General features: G+C 27.1%; 5 protein-coding genes across 16 annotated transcripts; 2 read left to right on the top strand and 3 right to left on the bottom strand.

The window, feature by feature from the left end:
• Nucleotides 1–117: 117 nt before the first annotated feature.
• LOC139998129 (MAPK regulated corepressor interacting protein 2) lies at nucleotides 118–2581 on the bottom strand. The gene is made up of 6 exons (XM_072022446.1): nucleotides 2353–2581; nucleotides 2189–2273; nucleotides 1793–1911; nucleotides 1587–1655; nucleotides 1367–1420; nucleotides 118–1291 (listed from the first exon to the last, which is right to left on the bottom strand). Exons 1-6 carry the CDS (start codon nucleotides 2402–2404, stop codon nucleotides 1221–1223), a joined length of 450 nt encoding a protein of 149 aa, XP_071878547.1. The 5' UTR covers nucleotides 2405–2581; the 3' UTR covers nucleotides 118–1220.
• A 606-nt stretch (nucleotides 2582–3187) lies between these two features.
• Nucleotides 3188–8198, bottom strand: LOC139998125 (TOM1-like protein 2). 3 transcript variants are annotated; one of them, XM_072022441.1, is made up of 9 exons: nucleotides 7558–8198; nucleotides 7140–7309; nucleotides 6541–6822; nucleotides 6176–6445; nucleotides 5700–5997; nucleotides 5505–5625; nucleotides 5398–5428; nucleotides 4807–4857; nucleotides 3188–4677 (listed from the first exon to the last, which is right to left on the bottom strand). In XM_072022441.1, the coding sequence occupies exons 1-9, from the start codon at nucleotides 7613–7615 to the stop codon at nucleotides 4480–4482; spliced, it is 1479 nt and encodes a 492-aa protein (XP_071878542.1). In that variant the 5' UTR covers nucleotides 7616–8198; the 3' UTR covers nucleotides 3188–4479. The 3 variants fall into 3 exon arrangements, with proteins under 3 accessions (XP_071878542.1, XP_071878540.1, XP_071878541.1); XM_072022439.1 differs by having other exon boundaries at nucleotides 5299–5428; nucleotides 7558–8197; XM_072022440.1 differs by lacking the exon at nucleotides 4807–4857 and having other exon boundaries at nucleotides 5299–5428; nucleotides 7558–8197.
• A 352-nt stretch (nucleotides 8199–8550) lies between these two features.
• On the top strand, nucleotides 8551–11584 carry LOC139992715 (dynein regulatory complex subunit 3). Of its 4 annotated transcripts, none has more exons than XM_072013851.1 (9): nucleotides 8551–8726; nucleotides 8891–9093; nucleotides 9169–9452; nucleotides 9521–9693; nucleotides 9776–9933; nucleotides 10024–10216; nucleotides 10296–10503; nucleotides 10576–10824; nucleotides 10896–11189. In XM_072013851.1, the coding sequence occupies exons 2-9, from the start codon at nucleotides 8898–8900 to the stop codon at nucleotides 10995–10997; spliced, it is 1563 nt and encodes a 520-aa protein (XP_071869952.1). In that variant the 5' UTR covers nucleotides 8551–8726; nucleotides 8891–8897; the 3' UTR covers nucleotides 10998–11189. The 4 variants fall into 4 exon arrangements, with proteins under 4 accessions (XP_071869952.1, XP_071869979.1, XP_071869969.1 ...); XM_072013878.1 differs by lacking the exon at nucleotides 8551–8726 and having other exon boundaries at nucleotides 8735–9093; nucleotides 10896–10972; nucleotides 11052–11584; XM_072013868.1 differs by lacking the exon at nucleotides 8551–8726 and having other exon boundaries at nucleotides 8735–9027.
• Nucleotides 11269–13130, bottom strand: LOC139992828 (enoyl-CoA delta isomerase 1, mitochondrial). Of its 2 annotated transcripts, none has more exons than XM_072014059.1 (6): nucleotides 13110–13130; nucleotides 12450–12573; nucleotides 12115–12386; nucleotides 11859–12037; nucleotides 11652–11773; nucleotides 11269–11584 (listed from the first exon to the last, which is right to left on the bottom strand). In XM_072014059.1, exons 2-6 carry the CDS (start codon nucleotides 12547–12549, stop codon nucleotides 11424–11426), a joined length of 834 nt encoding a protein of 277 aa, XP_071870160.1. In that variant the 5' UTR covers nucleotides 12550–12573; nucleotides 13110–13130; the 3' UTR covers nucleotides 11269–11423. The 2 variants fall into 2 exon arrangements, with proteins under 2 accessions (XP_071870160.1, XP_071870153.1); XM_072014052.1 differs by lacking the exon at nucleotides 13110–13130 and adding an exon at nucleotides 12706–12815.
• Nucleotides 12981–22962, top strand: Lrr (capping protein regulator and myosin 1 linker 1 leucine rich repeat protein). 6 transcript variants are annotated; one of them, XM_072013649.1, is made up of 24 exons: nucleotides 12981–13123; nucleotides 13372–13469; nucleotides 13567–13617; nucleotides 13699–13892; nucleotides 13988–14165; nucleotides 14238–14476; nucleotides 14551–14645; nucleotides 14783–14821; nucleotides 15089–15276; nucleotides 15381–15458; nucleotides 15537–15870; nucleotides 15947–16343; nucleotides 16412–16730; nucleotides 16794–16907; nucleotides 16981–17186; nucleotides 17292–17379; nucleotides 17493–17717; nucleotides 17878–17898; nucleotides 18024–18165; nucleotides 18240–18489; nucleotides 18567–19348; nucleotides 19427–19666; nucleotides 19848–19912; nucleotides 20194–22962. In XM_072013649.1, the coding sequence occupies exons 1-24, from the start codon at nucleotides 13087–13089 to the stop codon at nucleotides 20305–20307; spliced, it is 4494 nt and encodes a 1497-aa protein (XP_071869750.1). In that variant the 5' UTR covers nucleotides 12981–13086; the 3' UTR covers nucleotides 20308–22962. The 6 variants fall into 6 exon arrangements, with proteins under 6 accessions (XP_071869750.1, XP_071869741.1, XP_071869764.1 ...); XM_072013640.1 differs by having other exon boundaries at nucleotides 19848–19921; XM_072013663.1 differs by lacking the exon at nucleotides 14783–14821 and having other exon boundaries at nucleotides 19848–19921.
• Nucleotides 22963–23005: the final 43 nt, after the last annotated feature.

The following is a 23005-nucleotide window of genomic DNA, read 5'->3' as shown; positions in this document are numbered from 1 at the left end:
AATTGACAGTTTTATATTCAATATTAAAATTTATTTACTGTTAAAAAAATATATAAGTCAGATTAATACTATGAAATTTAATGTATTAAAGTTAATGTAAAAAGATTAAGAAAGATGTCATGTATATAAAGATGTATTTATTTATAACCGCTTGATTCAGCCTTAAATGGCCAAATGTTGCACTACATTTTGACTACTTTTGCAAACTCTGCTTTTCAAAAGTATCAGTTCATATAAAAATTTTTGATAATCATTTTTTTTAATACTTAAAGTAAAAATTTAATAATTAGATAAGATTATGTCAGATAAATATGAAATAAGAACTTTGAAAGCAAAGGTTGCAAATACATTGGTAACAAGGTTTATCTTGTCTAATAATCATGTAACAACCTTAAACATTATCAGTCTACAAAGTTATACTAAAATTTGCTTACATAAATGTATTTAGATACAATTGTCATAACAATATCAGCAGTGTAGTCATGCATTCACACAAACGATGCATGTAATATGTACATCATCCTATGCTTAAAAATTCATTATTTTCACGCTGCATTCATACCACGCAGGGATTTTTGTGTTTGCCTAACCCTATCTGGTATGTATTTATGAGTTGTATCTTTACCTGCGTTATTTTAAAAATCTATGAACGGAAATAGCAATCGTACTTCGTATCACATTAATTTTTTACCGGTTAATTTATAAATTTGCAACATCTTCTGAACTTGAACAAAATTTCTGTACAATTTTATATTAATCAAAATTTTGGAACAGCTTCAAACAGAAATGTGTATTGTTATATCACAATTCAAGGATAATGTTGATAATAATGCATATCTAAACTCATGCAAATTACCAATCATAATCCCTTACAATATTAAAAAAAATGCTGTTCTATAGTTACATATGTGTATGTATTTAAAGTTCCAAACAAATTAATTTTTAAAGTTGCATGTATAATAAAAAGTTGATATTTCATACAAGAAATTCGTTGTAACAAATAATTATGTATGAATTCTACAACAGTTTAAATTCATTAATTGCAACTTTGTGGTATCCAACAAATTATGTTCATTTCTAATCTTCAGATTCAATTCTACAGTTATTCACTGATTCTTCAATTACTTTTAAAGCACAAAACAGGCTAATCTTTAGCACTGTTTGCCATTCTGTACTACTTCAAGATGTATCTCCATAACTGTTATAAATTTCTGTGTCTTTCAAAGTGACTTTGTGATATTATTAAATAATCGTTTACCCCACCATGATTCCAAATCAAATGGTTTAAAATCTGAAATAGTATATTTATTTTAATCTATCTCAATTACATATAGTCTTTTTTTAAAAGAGAGAAATTATAGCTTACCTTGGAGGGTGTCATTTGGTTCACCATCATTGTAATACACTATAGAACTAGGACCTGAAATTTACAAAATATTTTTATTTATTATAAATATTTAATCAAATTTTAATTAGTTACTTATGAATTTGTATATATGCAAAGACATACATATTTAATGCTTAGAAAGGTAAATAAAAGTAAAAAAATTTACAGTCTGCTTCAATTAGATTTAAAAAAAACTTACTGGAAGGTTCTGAACAATCTGAACCATCAGAAGATTCAGTTCTTTGTCGTGTATTAACTTGATTCCATGCTGATAAATAAAAATTATAATTGTAGTGTTATGATATTATGCAATACAAATACAGTATAAATATATTTCCTTATACACTGTGAAATAAAAATTTTGTTATAACTTTCAAAATCAAGTAACAGAAATGTTTAACCTACATTCATAGACAAATTTAATAAGTTCTTCATGCTGAGGTGTAATAACTTCTTGCATTTGATGCCTCTGTGAACTGAATTTAGATTTCCCATTCATGTGAAAGACTGGTTTTGGCACATGGCTGTGAAATAATAATTGTTTTTATTATACATATTAATGTACGAAAAAAACTGCTCATAGTACATCACATAACTTTTTTCTAAAAGCATATGATAATGATATGATTGTGTAATACTTTATGAATTATAATTTATGAGTCTTTACGAATACAACATAGGAATTGCACGTGCTTACTATCAACGGACAATTATGAATTGCGTAATGTCGAAATGCTGAAGTTACGAAAAGAGAAAGGAAAGAAACGAACCAGGGTTAACATGGGTTCAAACATTACTTACCGGGTGGCCTCGTGGTCATCATCAGGATCTGCTTTTCTCGTTAAATCACGCAAAGTTTCCAGCCTCTCGAGGTTCTGACTAATCCCTGAAAGATGATAATGTTCAACGAAGTTGATATTATAACTGTTTATAAATACAGTTAAAAATTTTTCTGGTATCGGTACCTCTTCGTGTCTTAGCGGCTATCTTGCTAGGTCCTTTTGATACAGTATACATGTTTCTTATGAGAAAAGCACAACAATAACTTTGAACTATATTTTCGATACCAGATCATCCGAGATTAATCTTGAAATCTTAGTATAGAATCAATCAAATTGTATACTGTGCCTTCAACTGGTACCGATTAGACCAACCACACGGGTTGAAATGATCAGCGTGAAATACACGATGAGTGAACCACGTGACCTTAGCTTGTGGTATCGCAATAATATATTCACGAACATATGTATCTGTACTTACACATCGATGGACTAATATGAGAAATTTGAATGCGGATATGTATCTTTCTATATAGTGAAACGATAAAGAGAAATAATTTATATACATATATAATATATTATATTGTATATATTGATAAAGAAAATTTGTTTGATAACCATTTAATATGAATATTATTTTATTATAAAATAGGTCATGTGATCATATAATTATGATTAATAAAATAAAAATTTATTTGAAAAATAGAATTTTAAATAAAAAACTTACAGTACGAAACAATTTTCTTAGTCCTTTTTATATTATATTCGATAATTTATTTGCAAATATCAAAATAATTTAAAATATAGAAATATTGTTGATATAAATAATATTTAATGTCTGTAACTGTGATCTTGATTAAATATTAACATAAATATAAAATTGTAATTTATATAATTGTTATAGAAGACCTTAATATATAAATAATAACAAATTTTTTATAATTGTCTTTGAAGTACTATATGTTACAATTTTATATTAGTTTTATATAAGGATTAGAATTTTTAAATACAATCATCAATATATTGGAATATTAGAAAAGTTTATTACAAAACGAAAAAACGATGTATAATTTTAAAAATATAAAGAAATGATTGAAAATATAAAATTAATTTCTTTCACAATATTCAATAAAAATTGTAATAATCACATAAAACACAAGAATAATTTTTTATGTTATTAGTTACATAGATTACAAGTATTTACGTAGAAGTAAATACAATTCACACAAATAAGCAAATTTAATTTTTCTTTCATCTTGTTTTAAACATCTATTTGAAATATTCTTAAATATTTCATCTATTCTAGAATAAAAGAATTAACATGTTTAGTGCTATAGCTGCACTATTTGTCAAAAGTAATATATTTTTAGTAAAAATATTTGACTATCTGATATTAAAATAAAATATTCATTGGTAGAAGGATACAGCCTTATAAAATCAAACATTTAAAGATAGTTTCATAATGATTTATCACATCTTTAAAATTGCATAAAGAATCTTAGTTCTTATCATAGTACTGTCAATATGTTTGCTTTCTTCAAAGTAAAACTATAATTTTAAATTACAAACATAAGATTTACATAACGTTCCTTATTACCAATGATATTCCTATAATATAATTTTAGAATATATTAGTTATTTGTAATATATCGTTACATAATTATAACAATACTATCGATAAATTTATATTACTCTATAATAATAATACTTCATAAAGATCAAAATTACTATAATAATGAACGTATCATATTTATACAAAATATCAAATGATCGACGAATCTAAGATATAAAAATATTTCGATCTATAGCGTAACAAAATCAATCACAAAATGAAATATTAATCTTTTTCTATTTAAATCCGCAAATTTGAAAAATGCAACTGCATAAATTAATAATTCTTATATAGTTCCAAGGCATGAGACCACACATTGTAATATGAATATTATTTTGCATACAATGTGTTTTTTTATATACAAATAACATAAGTTAGTATTTCTTCTATTTTTGCATTACATAATATTTACGCGTAACGGTTATTTTAAAATAAGTTATTCATTGTTATTAAATTTTTACAACGTAATAAAATGCTAATTTACGATCATTTAGTATCAATTCTATTCTTAAGTACATTTAAGCACAAAGCATTTTCTTTTTATTTTTTTTTATATTGTTTTCTTCAACTTATTTTATCAATGTTTCTAATATTAATATTATTATTAGAAGCATTGATTTATTAGAAAGTGTATTTGATGACCGAATTAGAATAAATTTAATTTTCATCAGTTTTCTAAAATGTAAATATGAAAATTACATTTAAAGAGCAAATAAAGATTTATCTTGATCCTTATTAATTTGACGCTGAATGTTAGAGTTTTCAGAATTTGTAGTATTTCCTGTACTAGTAGTAGTTGTGGGCAGAGTTGGTAGAGCTTCAGCAGCAGCAGCTCGTTCTGCTAAGAAACGTTCGAACTCTGAAGATGTTAGAGATTCTTGATCACCATGTGCTCCTGGCTGAAAAAGAAGTTGTTTTAATAACTACGAAATATAATTAAATGCAATTGAACATTATGAAGAAAATTTTAATGATGTGTTAAATGATTATATTACAAATTTTTAATCTCATTGTTATATATAACTCACCGTATGATCTAACCAGGCTGCCATCTCATTAAATTCAGACTCCCGGTTCAGCTGAATATTAAAAGAAAGAAACAAAAAAATAAAAATAAACATATCAAACGAAATAATAAGATTCTGAACATATGCATATATATAGGCAAAAATAAAGCAAAAGGGAACATAAGAGAAAATTAATTATTTCATGCTATAGAAAGCAGTGAAAGGAAGCAACTTCTAAATAAATCTACTAAATGAATAAGAATATAATCACAACGTTTTAATATCATAATGTGTAGTAAGTATGATATTCTTACCTTTATGAGAGTAATTTTAAGCTCATTATATGAAATCGTAACTAAATTGCTTACAAAAATATAATTTTGCAATATTGTGTAATTAAATTTATAAAAAGTTTTGTAATAATCTTACTCTTTTCAATAATAATCAGTATCTATATTATTCATGATATTAACTAAATGCTTAGCAATAATTATAGGAACAGGGATTACGCACAGAAGTAGCAGTAGTAGAAGCAACTGTAGAAGCAGTCTGCTGGGGATACTTAGGATTATTGCGATTGAGAATCGCTGTACTGAGACTTCCTCCGCTCACCTGCTCCAAATTATCCTCATATTTGCTACCGCTACAATAAAAATAAGTGGATAGTTATATATTAGGTATACACATTTAAAAGTTATAATTAATTTAATATTAGAAACCTGTTTTTTGCAGTTTCGTAAGATGTATTCCGTGATTGTGCAAACATATCAAATTCATCACTATCACCTTCTTTCTTCTCCTTCCGATCTATCCTATTTTGGTCAATATTATCAGCTATGCCTGTAATTTAATATAAAAGAATTATCCACACACACACACAAACATTATTCGATTATTACAAATATAATACTTACCTATTTCTGTCATTTTTTTCTCCAAAGTATCAGTTTCATCAGATAAATCAATAAGAGAATCAGCTTCTTGTTTATTAATTGATGAAGCAGAATCTATGTTTGGAGGATGACCAATCGTTTGTGCTAAAATAGTACTTGCAGCAACAGCTTTATTTTTTGTATAACGCGAATAACGCAAAAATAAATTGTTTAATTCATCATTAATACGCAATAATTCTGCTGTCATTTCATCATGTGCCAGCTTTCCAATTAAATCAACAACACGCTCTTGCATTGCTTTGCATGTGGAATGAAGTTCCTACAAATGAAAAGTATTATAATTTAAATATATATGTATATCTTACATAAAAATATGTTTTCCAATTTCATATATACAATATTACATTGTTGAATAGAAAAGGCATTTGTTTTAATGGGTATTTGCTATTAGATATTACTGCTATTCATATATATAAGACAAATAATTATATTCATACAGTTAAAAGTCCAAGATCAGCAGGATCAGGTTGTTGACTATTATTTTGATCTGAACTTGTAAAATATGCCAACATTTCTGATAAGACACGCATGTTTCCTTGTACAACATCGAGTTCACTTTGTATTTTAGCCATTTGTTGTTCATTCAATATAGCTACTTGTCCAGATGATTGGTTTTGAAGTTGTTGAACTTGTGGTGTTACAGAAGTTACTGATTGCTGTTCAACTGTAGGTACATTCATGACATTCTGTTCTGACTCAGGTACACTCTACAATTATATTATAATAAAAAAAAATTATAATAATCACAAAATATATAAAACAATAATTTTTTGATCATATATCACAACAAAAAAAAGCTTACTCGTTCTGGGGTAATAATAGGTGCCATGGCATCCAAGTCTGTCATTGGAAATTGAATCCCTTTTACTTTCAATTCTTGATATACTTGAACAACTCCTTGGGTATGTGGCTGATGGCGGAACGTATCTGCCCATGTTTGAATTAAACTCAGGACCTTTTCTTGCACTGCTGTTGGTGGTTCATTTTTTGGTCCAATTAATTTAACCAATTCTTGTACAAATTCTCGTGAACAGGCAAGCGAATGAAAACGTTTTCCACAATTTTTTACGCATGTCTCCAATACCTATTTTTGGCATTCATCCATTAACATACATAAATTAATGTTCATGGATATTTGAAAATAAGAAGATTAAAAGTAAGAAATAGATAAGTTCTAACAAAACAGCTATCACTAATCTACTAATCATAGCTGCTAAGTATGGTTAAAATCTAATTCAAATAACTGTAAAAGGAAGCAAATTATTTTGAAAAATTAATTCTCTTAAGAAGTAAATGCTTTATATTACATATATATATATTATTTAATTATACAAAATAACTTTTAAATATTGCCTATGTCTTATCTGAAATGTACATATTATCAAATATATAAATACTAACAGTAAGAGTATACATGACTATAGTATAATTTTTTCCAGCAGCCTGATTTAGCCTACGCTTAATTGCTTTAATTGCATCTCTTGGCCCTTCCTCTGTTTCATTTATAATATCACATATTTCCATATTAAGTGACCAATTTTCACTTGGCAAACTACCATCTGTAGCTTGCTCTGAAATATACAAATAAAGATGTTATAATTTATTAATTGGAATAAAAGATGTTACATAGGTCATGATTCATGATGTGAATGCTAAAGATATATACATATACATGGAAAAAATCTATAAGTATTTAAGCATTCATTAATATTGATGTACAAATAGTTGTTCATATAAAAAGAACTTATTAACTGATTATTAATATAATAATAAAATAACCGATTTAATGCATTTCGTAAAGGTAAATAATAAAACTTACCTATTTTCTGGCCTACTGGTGTTGAAAATGGATTGACATTTACTCCAAAAAATGACATTATTGCAGCTTGTATGTAACTGTTTCTATATTCGATAATATTACTTTGATTCACTTGTGCTTATGTAAGGCACGTAACAAATTTTGACAGGAACAATACTTGATAATAAATTAAAAACTTCTTATAATGAGTGACAGTATCATATGACCCAACGACGATAAAGTCAGACGTCAAATACAAAGTGACATAAAACTCTAACCAATCAGGCACAGCATTCTGAGAATGCCATTTTGATTGGATCTAACATTTAAAGTAAATACATTTATTTTACGAATAACTCAAATTTCTAATTCAAAATAAATGTATTAATAACTTTTCTAATATATCTTCTCGAATAAGAGGGAACGAAATATTTACTTATTCTATATATTTTGTGAAAATAAGAATATTGAAATTTTATTATCTGTCTACCTAAATTTCTATCTAGTTTTATCTGTTTAATCTAACACTTTTCTCTGGAGTTTAGTAGTAACTGGACAAATTAGAAAAGGCGGATTGTATTATATGTAATTCGTTATTAACTTTTTGTTCGTAACGTTACGATACGAAAAACGTAATTTAATTTTACAGTTATCAATGATAATTAGCTTAGGAATATGAACATAGAATATGTAATTCCTAGACAGTTTTCATTCTGGATCAATATTTATATAAATCTCCATAATTACGTGATCAAACACTAGAGAGCGCTGTAAAGCAAAATTATAGGGATTTTACGACTAATTTAAAATAACTCAAACAATTTTTAATTAATAAATGTTTGTATTTAATTTATTAAATAAGTGTTACTTAATTTAATAAATAAAATTTAACTTACATACATTAAATATTTTTTCATATTTCAAGTTTTAAATTGAACTGTACACTTTACAATCAAACTTTAATGAAATCTCTCTCTCTCTCTCTCTCTTTAAGTGACATTTTTTATCCCTTAAACTTTTGTCTGTAACTATTTATAAAAAATAATTGAAAACATTTGTACGACGTGATCAAGTAATAAATAATAAGGAATATAACAATGATATAACCGGACTTAACAAAATGTTGTCTTTAAAAGATAAATTTCAATAAAATAGATTTCTTCGAGTCGATAAAACAGGAAACTTCTTTGGTATGAAATTGACACGACATGGTTCTGAAGTTCGCCACAAAATTGATAAATCTTTGTTGCGCGGCAACCGCGAATGAAGACTACATAAATTAATACTTTTCGATACAAAGCAGTACATACATATGTATATGTACTCTGATAATTGTTCATTTAATTTTGTACAGGATATTTATGAAATATCTAAAAATGATGATTGAGGAAGACGTTCCTACTATATTACAAGAGTTTGTACAACCTCGTGTAATAAATCAAGATATGTTAATAAATTTGGTAATTGAACAAGGGCCAAAAGGAGAAGCTGGTAAACTTTTTTACGAAGATGGTATTAAATTAGATGAAATAAAAGAAATTCGGATTGAATTTCTTAGTACGTATTATACATAAATTTTAAACTTGCATTTAGCTTGTTATACATACGTGTACTTGTTATTTTTTCTTCTAGATATTCTAAAACTTGATTACCTATGGGTAATGCCAAATCTAATGACATTAAAATTATCCAATAATATAATTGAGAAAATAGAAAACCTAAATGTGCTTGTTAATTTAAAAGAATTGGATCTTTCTTTCAATCGCATTAAAATAATGGAGAATTTAAACAATTTAACAAAACTAGAAATATTGCTTCTATTTAATAATGAAATTCGTGAGATAGAAAACATAGATGAATTATGTCATCTTACGATTTTTAGTATTGGTAATAATATTATAACAGATACAAAACATGTATGTAATGTGCAAAATATACGTGGATATTAAATATTTTATATTTTTACATTTGTATTATTATTTAGGTATTATATTTGAGAAAATTTAAAAAGTTACGTAGTTTGAATATGAGTGGAAATCCATGCACTAAAGAAGATGGATATTTGCATTATGTATTTGCATTCTTACCACAATTAATTTACTATGAATACAAAATGATAACTAATGAACAAAGGAAAGATGCTACAGAAAAACATTAGTAATTATAAAATATCCATAAAATAGATATATAAAAAACAATATATATATTTATTTTAAAATATTTATATTTTATAATTTAGTAGGACTTTAAATACTTTAGAAGAAGCAGAAATGAAAGAAAAAGAAGAATTGGATGCCCAGCAAGAATATGAAAAGAAATTAGCTATCCTCACTGCTGCATATGTAGAACATCTTGATGGGGATTATCTCTTTCATCAAATGTTTGAAGATGACAAGGGTTTATCAATTTATTTATACATACAATAATTATTATTTACTTTTCCATGCATTTCCACATAAAAATTTATTAAGTGCATTTTATGTGTAGAAGGAAAGGATTTATCTATGGTAACTGATGATACACAAAATGCACATGAAGAATATAAGAAAAATTTTATTGCTATATGTGAAGAGTTTTGTGAGATAGGTTTGAAAGAACATAATAAGCGAATGAATGAAATAAATCTTTACAATATTGCTGTAAATGAAGGTAAAACTATTTCAGAAAATCAAGGTAGAATGTGAGTGATATATATATACATGAGCATCAAATATAAAATATACAAAATTGATAGTAATTTGTACTATTTCAAATTATAGGATTGTAAATGATGTCTTGCGCAGGAAAACTGACGCTTTAGCAACTGTTAAACAATTATTAAAAAAACTAGTTGGAGATGTAGATACTGCTACATTAGAAAATGTAACTGAAATAGCACAACAATATTCAGAAGAATTTAGTGATACAGTAACTGATGCATGGACAAGATTAATGTCCATTGAAGTAGATCTGCATGAACAAATGGAGGTATATTTTAATTATTATGAGTTATGTATAGGAAAATTAAATTGAAAATAATATTAAACTTATTTAATAAAGGATATAAATGAAGTATTTAGGATCAACATTTCTGATATGGTGGATTCTTTTCTAACAACTGCACGAGGATATTTTTCACAATTACGTAATTGTGAAGCAGAGTATAATGACACTATTAACGGATTAATTCTGTATTTCCTTAGTGGTATTGGAGATGATGCAAAAATGCCACGTCATTTATTAAATCTATGTGAAGATAAAGACATGTTAAATTACAATCTTAATAATTCTCATGAAAGGCATTTACAAGTATGTATGTGTATCTATGTATATTTTTGCTGTTTGTACTTCAAAAACTAATATGAATTTTCTAATTACAGATAATAGATGTTCGAGAAGATATCATGATAAATCGATTAAAAAACTGGGTTGAAGAATACAGCGAACGGCTAATAAGGCAAGTTCTTTCGTTTTTTAGATAATTTAATATATTTTTGAAGTTTAATTTTCAAAAATTTCTTATTTTGATTTAATAGACATGAGAGTGAAAGAAGTAGTCAACAAATATTAGAAATATCACATTTTGCAGATTCTCAACAACAAGAATTTCTGCAAGTATTGCAACAATTAAATTTAAATGTTGATGATTCAGAAATTATATTAGCACTTGATGAATGACTTGATAAAATGATGCATGATCATTCAGAAGTTATATTATAAACCTATTACATTGCAAATTAATATAGAAGTAAGTATTTTTGCTGAACTTATATATTTATTAAACAATATAATATATCTCTTAATATACTAATATATTTTCGTATAAAATATTTTATTTCTATAAAAATTGTATAAAAATATTTACTCTAATATGATAGTTTAAAATACGACACTTTGATTAAAGTTTCTTATTTTTTCTTCAAAGCTTCTATGTATAATTTTAGGCCAGTTTGTACTTCTGGTAACTGAATAATTGTTAAAAATTGATTTAGATCCATATGTTTGTTTACTTTCAACCATAATGAATTACGTTTCCTTAATTCCATTTTTGTCATTTGTCTAGCTTTGGCTTTATAAATATTTTATATAGTAAATATTAAGCATACTTATCTTAATTAAATAAATATTGTACTTACAGGATATGTGTTTAAAAGATTCAATATAATTTTGACACTTTTGGATTGCATTAGCTTTATCAGAAGCTAATTCATCTACAAGTCCAATTTCTAATGCTTCCTTTGGATGAAATAGGGTTCCTCTATGAAATCAATAGTTTTCAATTAATTATAGATATTACTAAATGGGATAAATGTTTTGTTATACATTCATTAACAATAAATTACTTTAAAAGTGCTAATTCAGCTCTTCTATTTCCTAATGTGTCAACATATATATTTCTAAACCATTCTGGAGCAATAACTCCTAATTGTGTTTCATTTAATCCTATAGTATGCTTTCCTTCAACTAAAACTCTATATTCACAAGAAATTGCTAAAAGACATCCTCCAGCAGGACTGGCACCCTTTATAAATAAAGTAACAAATATATATATATATATTTCTCAGAAAATAATTATACCAATAATATTTATAATAATACATTAATTGCAGCAGCTATTGGTATTTTCAAATTATATAAAGTTAACCATGTGTCTTGCAATGTTTGCCAAAATTCAGTTAGCTGTTCTTCAGTCCGATTATACATTTCGTTTATATCAAGTCCTGCTGAAAATATATTTGATAATGACGATGTTAATATAACACCTTGACATTTTTCTTCTTGTACATCCATTAAGGACATGTTTAAAGCATTTAATAATTCTTTGTTTAAATTGTTTACAGGTGAACGAGCCATAGATATTGTAGCAATACCTGTTAGGGCAAAATATTCTTGAATAAAAACATAACTTATGAAAATTAGGATTCTGATATTACCTGTATCATTTTTTGAAATTTCAACTAATTTTGAATTTGTGGCATAAGTTTGGTATAAAGGAATTCGTATTTTGTTCAAAATTTTTTTTATAGCAAACATGTTTTATCAGATGTGGATTAAATCCTGAAATTATATAACATAAAATATTATTTATTTATACATAAATATTATTATTCACCTTAATTTTTTACTGCGCACTTAACAATTATTTTTGTATATCATTAAAATATTGTACCATATTTCGCTATCATTTACCTTTGTTTCTCTCTGCTACTAACTTAGGTAATTTATTAAAGATATCTCAATAACCTATTCTGTACAATTTACATACATTAATTATCACTTAAATCAGTTGTTTTATTATACAGAACATAACGTTTAGTAAATGGTAAGAGTAAAAAATATAGTAAAAAAATTTAAATAAATACACTTGTAAGAATGGAACGGAACGGAGTGGAACAGAATGGATCGCGGGCAGGTGCTAATATGGCGGCTATTCAGCTTTATAGTTTCGTGACATCGCCCTTTATCTTAACATTTTTTTAAGCAAGATAGAAAACTTTGGTCACCGTGTGACGAAAAAAACAATGTCTTAAATGGATTCGTTGATGTTTGAAAAATAAGCCAATTAACAAAATGTCAACTAGATCGCAACTTACGAAAGATTTAAATGGTTTGTCTTCTACTGAATGTTTACGTTCGTATTATGGAACTGTCATACATAAAAAAATATATATTTCTTGTTCAAATAGTTATTGTTCAAAAATGTTTATAGAAGTTTCATTAATCCTCGTTTTATTTCATAAAAATACAAATTGGATTATAATACAATTTTTTTAAACCTTTTCCTTAATTTCGTATATTTTACAAAATTGCCATTAGCTTAATTATCATTTTTCATAAATTATTCATTATTTGTAGAATCGGTGAAAGCATTATTAGGTAAGCATGTGAAAATATTATTAAAGAATGTTGTAAAATTGGAAACAAAACAAGATAAACAGGAAAATCGTGTTCTGGTAAGTAATATTTGCAGTATTACAATATTATAATGTATAATAAATTTGAAGTTATTTAAATTTAAAGTGATTCAAAATTAAATTTTTCTGATTTAAGGTTTTTTCACCATGCCGTTTGTTTCTCTTAACGGCCAAAGTGCCCACAAGAGTAAGATAATATGATTATTTTGTTTTTACAAATAAAATTATATGATTATTTTAATAATTATGTTTAACATTTTTTTTACAGATCGACTGCCATTTTCATTATTTAGAAATAACATCTATAGAATCGAAAAGAGCAAACCAATTATCTTTAAGTGTTGGGGAAAGATATTACAATTTTACTACTACTGGAGCAGGTGCAGATACTACAGAAGTAGATGCAATGATTGAGGCCTTACATACTGCAATTCGAAATATCTTTCCCACTGTACCATTGAAGTATGTGTTTATTACCTTATATGTATAAATTTATATTTATTTTAATTATTATAATATTAGAATAACTGATATTAAAATTATAATTTTTATTATAGTTATATTATAAGAAAAATAGAAGTAATACCAGCTAGTAGACTGCAGAGTATAAGAGGTAGTGAATTAGCTAGAAGTACAGAAGCAACAAGACATACTGGACCTTGTGGGGGGTTTTCAACCCAATATGCATGTATGTGTGATTTACATGGTGTACCATATAGAGAAGAAGTAGCCTGGGTAACTTGTTAAAGTATATGAAAATGTCCTACTATTATTATTGAACGTTTTTTAAGACAATTATATTTATAGGATGTTGATACAATATACCTCTCTCATGATACAAGAGAGCTAAATTTAAGAGATTTTGATCATTTGGATCAAAAAGATCTGGTGCCAATCATTTCTGCCTTGGAATATAATACTTGGTTTACAAAATTAAGGGCATCTCATCTTAAACTAAGTCACGAGCCTTTGGAGAGATTGTTACATGTTATGCGTAGATCCCTTTCCATTCAGGAACTTTATCTAGATAATCTTGGAATAAAATGGTAAAGTTAAAATAAATGCATAATTATAATACAATTAATTTTAACAAATAAATTCCAAATGTGATTTTTTTTAGGGATTTTGCGCACAAATTATCGTTAGCTCTAATTTCTAATGCTAATACAATGTTACAGACTATTGATCTATCATATAATACCATTGAAGATAAAGGTAAGTATTAATTATAAAGATTTTTATGTAGGATGTTATTCCTTAGTAGATCCATTTTTTGTGGTTTCAATTCTTCTTTTTTTACACACTTTTTAAGTATGTTCTTAAAGTATCCCTATACAAATTTCTTTTTATAGGAGCCTCTAGCTTGTGTGGGATAATAGCCAAATTGCAAGGTGTGCAAATAACCATTAATGTTATTTAAGTTTGTCCCTATCCTTTTATGTTTAGAAATAATCCTCCATTTATAATTTTACTCTTTTCCATGAAAAAAAGATGATTGTTACAGTGTATATTTAATTGTTTAACTTACATAATGTGTACTTACATATACTTAATAAATAGTATTGTACATTGCTATGCTTAATTTAACCATTAATTATTAATATTAATTAATATATGTGTCTACTAATAATATCACTTATAATAATATTATTTTTAAGGAGGTGCACATTTAAGCGGACCTATTGGCAAATTACCCAAAGGTTTACAAAAATTAAATTTGGCACATTGTGGACTAACTGGAAAAGGAATAAGTCAAATTGCACATGCACTAAGTTTAAATAGAAGCATGCCAACTAGTTTGCAATATTTAAATCTTTCAGAAAACTCTTTAAAAGATGATATCAATGTAAGTTGTTTCTAAATATTATTCCAAAATTTAATATAATAAATGATTATACTAATATTATAATAGTAGGAAATGCAATAAATATAATTATTACATATTTACAGAATTTATGTAATTTTTTGGCACAACCTAATAGTCTAACTCATTTAGATCTAAGTGGTACAGATACAACATTAGAATGTGTAAGTATATTTTAGTTTTCTATACGTAAAACTCATGTAAGAGCAAATAAGCTCATATTTTACATTTATTCTATCTAGCTGTTTGGTGCTTTACTACGGGGTTGTGCAACTAATCTAGTCCATTTAAATGTTGCTCGTAACTCCTTTTCAAGTAAAAAGACCAAAGAAATACCTCCCAGCTTTAAACAGTTCTTTACTGCTACACTCTCATTAAAGTACTTAAATATATCTTGTTGTAAATTGCCGCTAGAGGCATTGAAACATTTGTTACTTGGTTTGGCATGCAATGAAAGTACAGTTGGTTTAGAACTTGATATGAGTGGAAACAATTTGGGTTCTATGGGTGCTCATGTATTGGAATCATGCATTCATGGCGTACGTTGCATAGCATCATTGGATATTTCAGATAGTAGTAAGTACAGTATAATATAAATAAATTATTTACTCTAATATTTGATTTTATATCTTATAAATATGTCTTTTCACAGATATGGATGTTGATTTAGCACAAGTAATAACTGCTATAGGAAAAAACAAGTCGATCAAACAATTATATATGGGTCGCAACACTGTTAGTATGAAAAGCAAACATATTGCTGTTGTAATGGATGCCCTTGTGCAAATGCTTCAAGAAGATGATTGCGTTTTGCAAGCATTACATTTACCAGATTCTCGACTAAAATCTGATCTCTATAATCTTATCAATGCCCTTGGTAGTAACACATGTCTTCATACTTTAGATATTAGTGGTAATCAGATTGGAGATCCTGGTGCCAGATTATTAGCAAAGGCATTACAAATTAATAATCATTTGAGAACTATTATTTATGATAAAAATAATATTACTCTTCAAGGTTATGCTGATATTGTTCATGCTTTAGAAAAGTACGCAATCTTTTATATTAATAACGAATATGTTAATATATTTTCTAATATATGACACTCTTTTACAGGAATTGTAGTGTAAGACATATGCCATTTCCAATTTATGATTTGCAACCTTGTATGAAAACATCAGCTGAAAAAACGGAACAATTAGCTAAAAAAATCCAGGATTTGTTACAAAGAAACGTTACTCCTTGTAAATATAGTCATGGACAGGCATTTAGATTGCAACAAGGATTTTTGTTAAGCTCCACACAACAAATGGTTGACAGATTGGTTGTACAAACGCAAGACACTATTAAGGCTATTGCTGCGGAAAGCTGTGATGCTAATAATGACATTAATTATGCAACTGGACTCATACAAGATGCAGATAATTCAAAACAGGTATAAAATACAGAATAATAAATACATTTTGAATAGATCTGTATGCAAATGATATTTTTGTAGCTTTTACCAAGATTACACGAAGTTCTTCAACGACGAGATGAAAATAATCCAATAGAATTAAAATTACACGAAATGGCAAATGAATTGCATAAAGTTGTAACCATATATTTACAGGTATTTTATTATCAAATATATATTATTCTTACATTAAACATAATACGTTTCAATTATTAAAATTTAAATACAGGATTCCTTAGATGCTATGATAAAGTGTGCAAATGAGCAGTGTCCTACGATACTTTCGCAAACGGTAATTAGAGGCGATGAAAGTGAATCAGTTGCTGTGGAAGATGATCTACGAAGTAGTTGCAAAGAAAAAAATCAAATTAGTAGTGAATTCATACATACCACTATCACAGAGCAAGCTGGGGCGGATATAGTCAATAGAGTCAAGTATGGATCATAATTACTTATTCGTTTTGACTTTAATACATATCTGTCAAATAATCACTAACTTATCTCATTGCTTGTAATTATCTATTATTAATATTTTTATAGTGAATTAAATTTGGCAGTTGCTGCACATGTATCCGACAGAATAACAGATGAAGTAATTGAATCATTGTCAAGAAGCTATAAAAACTTAGTATGTATAATATACTTCACTATGTGTTAAATACATGCTAAAAGGTATTATACTAAAAGTTTAGTATTAAAATCTTTTAATTTTGATATTGATGTTCATATTTATATTTTCAGATTGGTGACTGTGATAGTAGAACAAGAAGCAGTACGCCTGATGTGTTGCGGCCTAGTGCTGGTTCAATGAGTAGTGGAAGTGTTATAGGAGTTACAAGTACTGTAGGTGTATCTACAGCATTACCAGTTGGTAGAACCAGTATTGCCTCGGAAGAAGATTGTCCACCAGAAACTTATTCACTTGTAAATTCTATTGGTCAATGTTCCAGTGATCAATCTCCAATGGTAAAAAACGCAACCTTTTATTATTTTTTTTTAACTTTATATTACAATAAATAACATTTTACAAAATAACTTTTATATTACATATAATATATGTAATATATATATTAGAATAAACTTTGCTACATAATAATTTTAATATAAAACTTCCATGTCTGTCCAGAAATTGGATTATTTAAATCTTGTAAGTAAAGTATATACATATTTAAAAATATATTATTTGTTGGTATCTTTTGTAGTACATAATAATGAATTAACATATTACAATTACTGTAAAAAATTAAAATACATATTAATGATATTACGTAGGCTACGCCACATTTATCAAATAAACGAAAAAGTTTACATGGAAGGAAATTGCGGCCGAAATCTGTAGTCGATTCTGTGGAAGGTCTTTCAGCTGATGACATTCCAGATCTGTTACCATCTTTACCAAAAAGTCAAGCTGAAGGTTAATTTATTTTTAACATAAAAAATGTTATAGTTGATATATTTATCATTTATGATATCAACATATTCTTTCAGCTATTTCAGAGACAGAACATTCTTTAACAGAATCACTAGATTCTGTTTCTGAATTACCCAATACTGTAGGACAGCAACTGCAACATTTAGTAAAATCTAGACCACGCAGAACAAAAACTAGAGCACCTACAAGACCAATGCTGAGACCAGATCAACCAGTGGATGGTCTTGCTCTTGGAGAAGGTCTCGATGTATTTTTCAGACCAACTACACCAACAACACCTCTTATATCCCCTACAAGTGATGACAGGTATTATTTTTAAAACTGTATTTCATTAATATTTTATGGAAATTATGTACATTACACTTCCTTTTATTTTGCTGTAGCTCTTTGCATACTTTTCCAACGGATGGTAGCCCAAATTTATCTCTTACGAGTCATAAAAGTATTCCACCTGAGACGGATAAAAAACCTGGCTGTAGCTCTCCAATGTTAAAAACACTTCTTGAGCCTGCCCCGCGATCACGATCTAGCGATAATTTAGAAAAATTTTCTCCTCTTGTTGGCAGAAGATCTCAAGGTGATTCGCCGTTAACTGCATCTCCATTAACTCGGCGAAATACAACAGACAATGCGCAAAATCATGAAAGAATTCTTACAAAATCAGATAGCAACAAAGATACAAGTAATAATGTATGTAATAATTGTATCGGTAATACCGCTGATACATCTAAACGTAGTACATTACCCATTATTGGTTCTGGTACAAGTACACGCAGTTTACGAGATTCGGATGAAAATAGTAAGGTATTACAACAAACTGCTACAAATTCCTCGGATAAAGATGCAACGGCTGTTCCTAAAGATTACGAAACCAGGAAAAGTTTAACAAAAAAATCTGCGGTAGATACAGATAAGACTGCAAATCAACCTTTACCTTCTCTTAAATTAAGATCGACAGGTTTTGATCTTCGTAGCCCAACAAATGGTAGCAGTACAAAAAGTAATTCGGAAGCATCGAAATCTCCAGTGTTAAGGTCTCTAACCAAAGGAAATAGTTCACTTACAGATGGAAAAAGCAATGGTGCTCTTTCCAAGACTAAACCTGTTCCACCTATAACAGCTCCTAAACCAAGACCCTGGAGTATGGCTACTGATAGAAAATCTGGTATGAAAAAAAGCAAATTATTTAATAATAAAATTCTTAGCTTATATAATAATATATATTATGTATTTAATGTTTTAGGAGAATTTAATTTATTAAGCGATGGTTCTAGTCCAAATACTTCAGCTGGAAATACACCTGATTCTGGAGATGCACTTGATGAATCAACGGATAGCGGTGTAAGTGGTCCTGCTTCATTACCACCGACGTTATCAGCAAGTAGTACTGCTAGTTCTTTAAGCAATGCCAGTGTAGAGAAAAGGTCAGTGAGGGAATTGGCAGCTAGTTTAAACAAAAGTAAAACTGAAAGGAAAGAGAATGGTAAGAAGCAAAAATACATTTTTCTACTGCATGTTCAATGTATCTAGTAACATCTTAAACACCATTCGCGATTCACGCATAATTTTTAATTAATTATTAATTCCTTGTTAATTTCAAGTACATTGTGAATATGCATGTTGTATCCTTTAATTAAGAAGCCTTGCTGTATATATTATTTTAGAGCATACCGCACCTGCAGCATGGAGGTCGGTGCTTCAACGTTCTATCAACCAACCAGATGTCAAGGTACCTTATGTAATGTTTGTTTTTTTTTCTTTTTTTCTCATTTTTTAAATCATTTAATACACTTTTTTAAAAGTATGCAGCGTACTAAGCCCTTTTATGATAGCTTGAAAAAATTGTTTTGCGCTTGAAATCCATTAACGTGATTTTATATTTTTGCTTTTTTTAATACAGTTTATTTGTCTTAGCATTACACAAAAACATTATTACAAAATTATAAAAATACTTTGAAGTATCATGTTGGGTTAAATATAATTTTATATATACAATTGTTATATTTTTAGGTAACGGAAGTGCCGAAAACGGTTGAAGAAAATCGTATAGGTTTTAAACTTCGACGTACTTCATTTTTACGTGACTCAAATTTCAATTACAATAATGACGTAGTTGACGTTTGATCGTGACTTAATACAGTAATAATTTACAAATTAATGTCAATGACTGGATACTTATTAAGATATCTTTCATCAAAGTATTTTATATTGGGCACAAAACTCTACGATGTGACACGTTTGTACTTGTGCCATATGAAGTCAAATGCGAAAGCAAGTGTGCTAACTCAATATTTAGGGACAGGGTACTGGGGTCTCTATAAAAAGTACCAATTTATTATTAAGGTGGCATTAAAAATTTTATAGTTTTTTATAGAACTGTAATTTTAATGCAGTTTATCTTAATTTAGAAGTAAGTATTTGTATTTAATGTACTAAAATCATTTAATATTTTCAATGCAATAAGTTAAAACATTTACTTCCATGAAGAACATACTAAATGCTTCTACATTCCTCCAGATTTTTAGAAAGAAATCAGTTTGATATTGTCAATGATATTATTTGGAAGATGAGCCATGTTATGTTTGTTTTAACATTTAAATATTTATATATTGTTTGCCTGTATATTTAAACTGATAGACTTTAATATAGATCATAAATTACATGATTTTAATTATTTTAAGTGTACAACCACTGATCTGTTACCAAAAAATAAGCACAATATATTCTTATCGACATAAAACAATATTTCTTCCTATTATTTAATCAATGTCGGGTTGTCTTCCGAAATTAGCTTTTGTAATTTCACAATAGATATTTTGATTTGTTTCTTATACAACCAGTTATAACAAAACTGTGATCATTAAAAAAAATGGTTCTATTTAGATCAGGTCAATAATTGTTTACAATATTTTGTAATTGTTTCCATACAGCTTGTATTAAGTTATGTTACTTTTTATTTAACATGTTTTAAATACAATCGGAATTGATAAGTGCACAAAGCGAGATTCAAGAACCATAAAATGTATGAAGTGTGCCATATAACATAACATAAAATAGTAAATGCTTTGTTTTCCACATAATAAGAACAAAATTAAAAGATTTTTATATAAAAGATATGATACTCTCCATGACTATCATTGATTTATAAAAATTTAGTAACGAAATATATAAACATTATATAATGCATATATAACATATATATGATGTGCGTAAATGGAAGGAAGAAAATAAACTAAACTGTCAACTAAATTAATTAGAAAAAAGATATTGCAGACTATTATTATATTTCAAGAATTCTTTTGCGATATTTGTAAGTTGTATTCGCTATTTTATACCTTGTTGAAGATATATTGTGATTAAGAATAATTTAGTAAAGTCTTTCTGCTATATGCGTCCTCTTATAAAGGAACAGCTTTTTTACAAACAATTTTTTTGTATGATGTAAAAATGTATCGCAAAATACGAACACCTAACATAAAATTCAATTTACATAAATATATTAAAAGCTAGTTTTTGAATAGCAAAAGACTTCTGTACATATATATGTAAAAAAGTTACATATAGGTAAATTAGCCATAACTATAGTTACAGTTCTTATAGATAAATAAATATTTGAATATCTATTTGATATTGGGTTTATGTACTAATAACTGTGACTAATGAAATATGTAAGTCCTTTTGGATACAGGTATATATTTAACAACATACATCATATAACAATATTAGATGTTTAACTGGAAATATTCTTTTTCAGGCACAATTAAATCAATTGTGAAATGTATTCTAACAAACACATTCTACTTTAATATTCGCATTTAAAATCATATATATGATATAGATTGGACATAAAATTTTTAAATTATTTAATTAAAAACTTTTTCTATCAGGTGATTATTTATTCTAAATCTTGCTATATGTAAATTAAATTCATGAAGTATTTGTTAAATCATGCATTTCCTCAAATCACTGTAAAAGATTTTCAAATAATATAAAACAAATCAGTATCATAAAAGGTAGCTAATCATAATGTTACTTAATAATTCTTTTCACTGTCAATAATGTTCACTAATAAAATTGTAATTTAGTTATTTCCATAATAAAATAGTATTTGTAAACATGTATGTACTTGTACTTTTGTATAAGTGCATACAATTAACAATTTGTATACATATTACATTGCAGGTGATTTTTTGTATAAAGATACAGACAAATTAATTATGTACTTGTGAGCAAAAAATATTACATTGGACTCTATAAATGTAACGTAAGAGTTAAAATTTAAACAACTGTGCCAAAAAGGGAATTATATTGTATGTATGATTAACAAAATTTGTTTAATTTCTAAAATCTTTATCTCTTCTTTAGAAATTAAAAAATAAATATAATTTTTCTATATCATAATAATTATTACTTTACATGTTAAAAAAATCACCTGTAATAAACCATATTTTAGTGTGTAAATATATTAAATACAATTATTATATATATTATGTACTAATGAGTGAGTGATATAATATTCACTCTATCGCACAATCACATGATGCGTGCGGAGAAAATCGGACGGCATACACACACATTCTTTCTTCATTACATTCCTGTATTTACATTTACACATGTATACATATGTTGCGATGAAGCACGTTTCAAAATCTGCTATTAATTTTATTGTATATGTATTATTATCCAATAAATATCAGTATTTGCAGGTTTCGATACGTTGCTTATTAATCATGCAATATAATTTACTAATAAATAAAGACTCTTATTACATATGCAGCATTAATTGTTTTTCTTATTTTATACACTAGCAATTTTGTATATT

Source organism: Bombus fervidus, chromosome 2, assembly GCF_041682495.2.
Source record: "Bombus fervidus isolate BK054 chromosome 2, iyBomFerv1, whole genome shotgun sequence".
Classification (NCBI taxonomy): Eukaryota; Metazoa; Arthropoda; class Insecta; order Hymenoptera; family Apidae; genus Bombus; species Bombus fervidus.
Note: the sequence above shows the minus strand (reverse complement) of the source record. Positions and strands in the feature narration are given on the sequence as shown.

Bases quoted from the DNA above. Each gene is read 5' to 3' on its own strand.
- Lrr (XM_072013640.1), top strand. From the start codon at position 13,087: ATGTCAACTAGATCGCAACTTACGAAAGATTTAAATG. The intron at 17,187-17,291 runs GTATGGATCATA...ATATTTTTATAG, and splicing joins GATATAGTCAATAGAGTCAA to TGAATTAAATTTGGCAGTTG. The intron at 18,166-18,239 runs GTTAATTTATTT...ATATTCTTTCAG, and splicing joins ACCAAAAAGTCAAGCTGAAG to CTATTTCAGAGACAGAACAT.
- LOC139992715 (XM_072013878.1), top strand. From the start codon at position 8,898: ATGAAATATCTAAAAATGATGATTGAGGAAGACGTTCCTACTATATTA. The intron at 9,934-10,023 runs GTTTATCAATTT...TTTTATGTGTAG, and splicing joins AATGTTTGAAGATGACAAGG to AAGGAAAGGATTTATCTATG. The intron at 10,825-10,895 runs GTATGTATGTGT...TTCTAATTACAG, and splicing joins CTCATGAAAGGCATTTACAA to ATAATAGATGTTCGAGAAGA.
- LOC139998129 (XM_072022446.1), bottom strand. From the start codon at position 2,404: ATGTATACTGTATCAAAAGGACCTAGCAAGATAGCCGCTAAGACACGA. The intron at 2,274-2,352 runs GTACCGATACCA...ATCATCTTTCAG, and splicing joins AGCCGCTAAGACACGAAGAG to GGATTAGTCAGAACCTCGAG. The intron at 1,656-1,792 runs GTAGGTTAAACA...TTTATTTATCAG, and splicing joins TATTAAATTTGTCTATGAAT to CATGGAATCAAGTTAATACA.
- LOC139998125 (XM_072022439.1), bottom strand. From the start codon at position 7,615: ATGTCATTTTTTGGAGTAAATGTCAATCCATTTTCAACACCAGTAGGC. The intron at 6,823-7,139 runs GTTAGTATTTAT...TGCCAAAAATAG, and splicing joins TAGTCATGTATACTCTTACT to GTATTGGAGACATGCGTAAA. The intron at 4,858-5,298 runs GTGCGTAATCCC...TTTAATATTCAG, and splicing joins CTTCTACTACTGCTACTTCT to CTGAACCGGGAGTCTGAATT.
- LOC139992828 (XM_072014059.1), bottom strand. From the start codon at position 12,549: ATGTTTGCTATAAAAAAAATTTTGAACAAAATACGAATTCCTTTATAC. The intron at 12,387-12,449 runs GTAATATCAGAA...TTGCCCTAACAG, and splicing joins AATTTCAAAAAATGATACAG to GTATTGCTACAATATCTATG. The intron at 12,038-12,114 runs GTATTATTATAA...TTATTTATAAAG, and splicing joins CAATAGCTGCTGCAATTAAT to GGTGCCAGTCCTGCTGGAGG.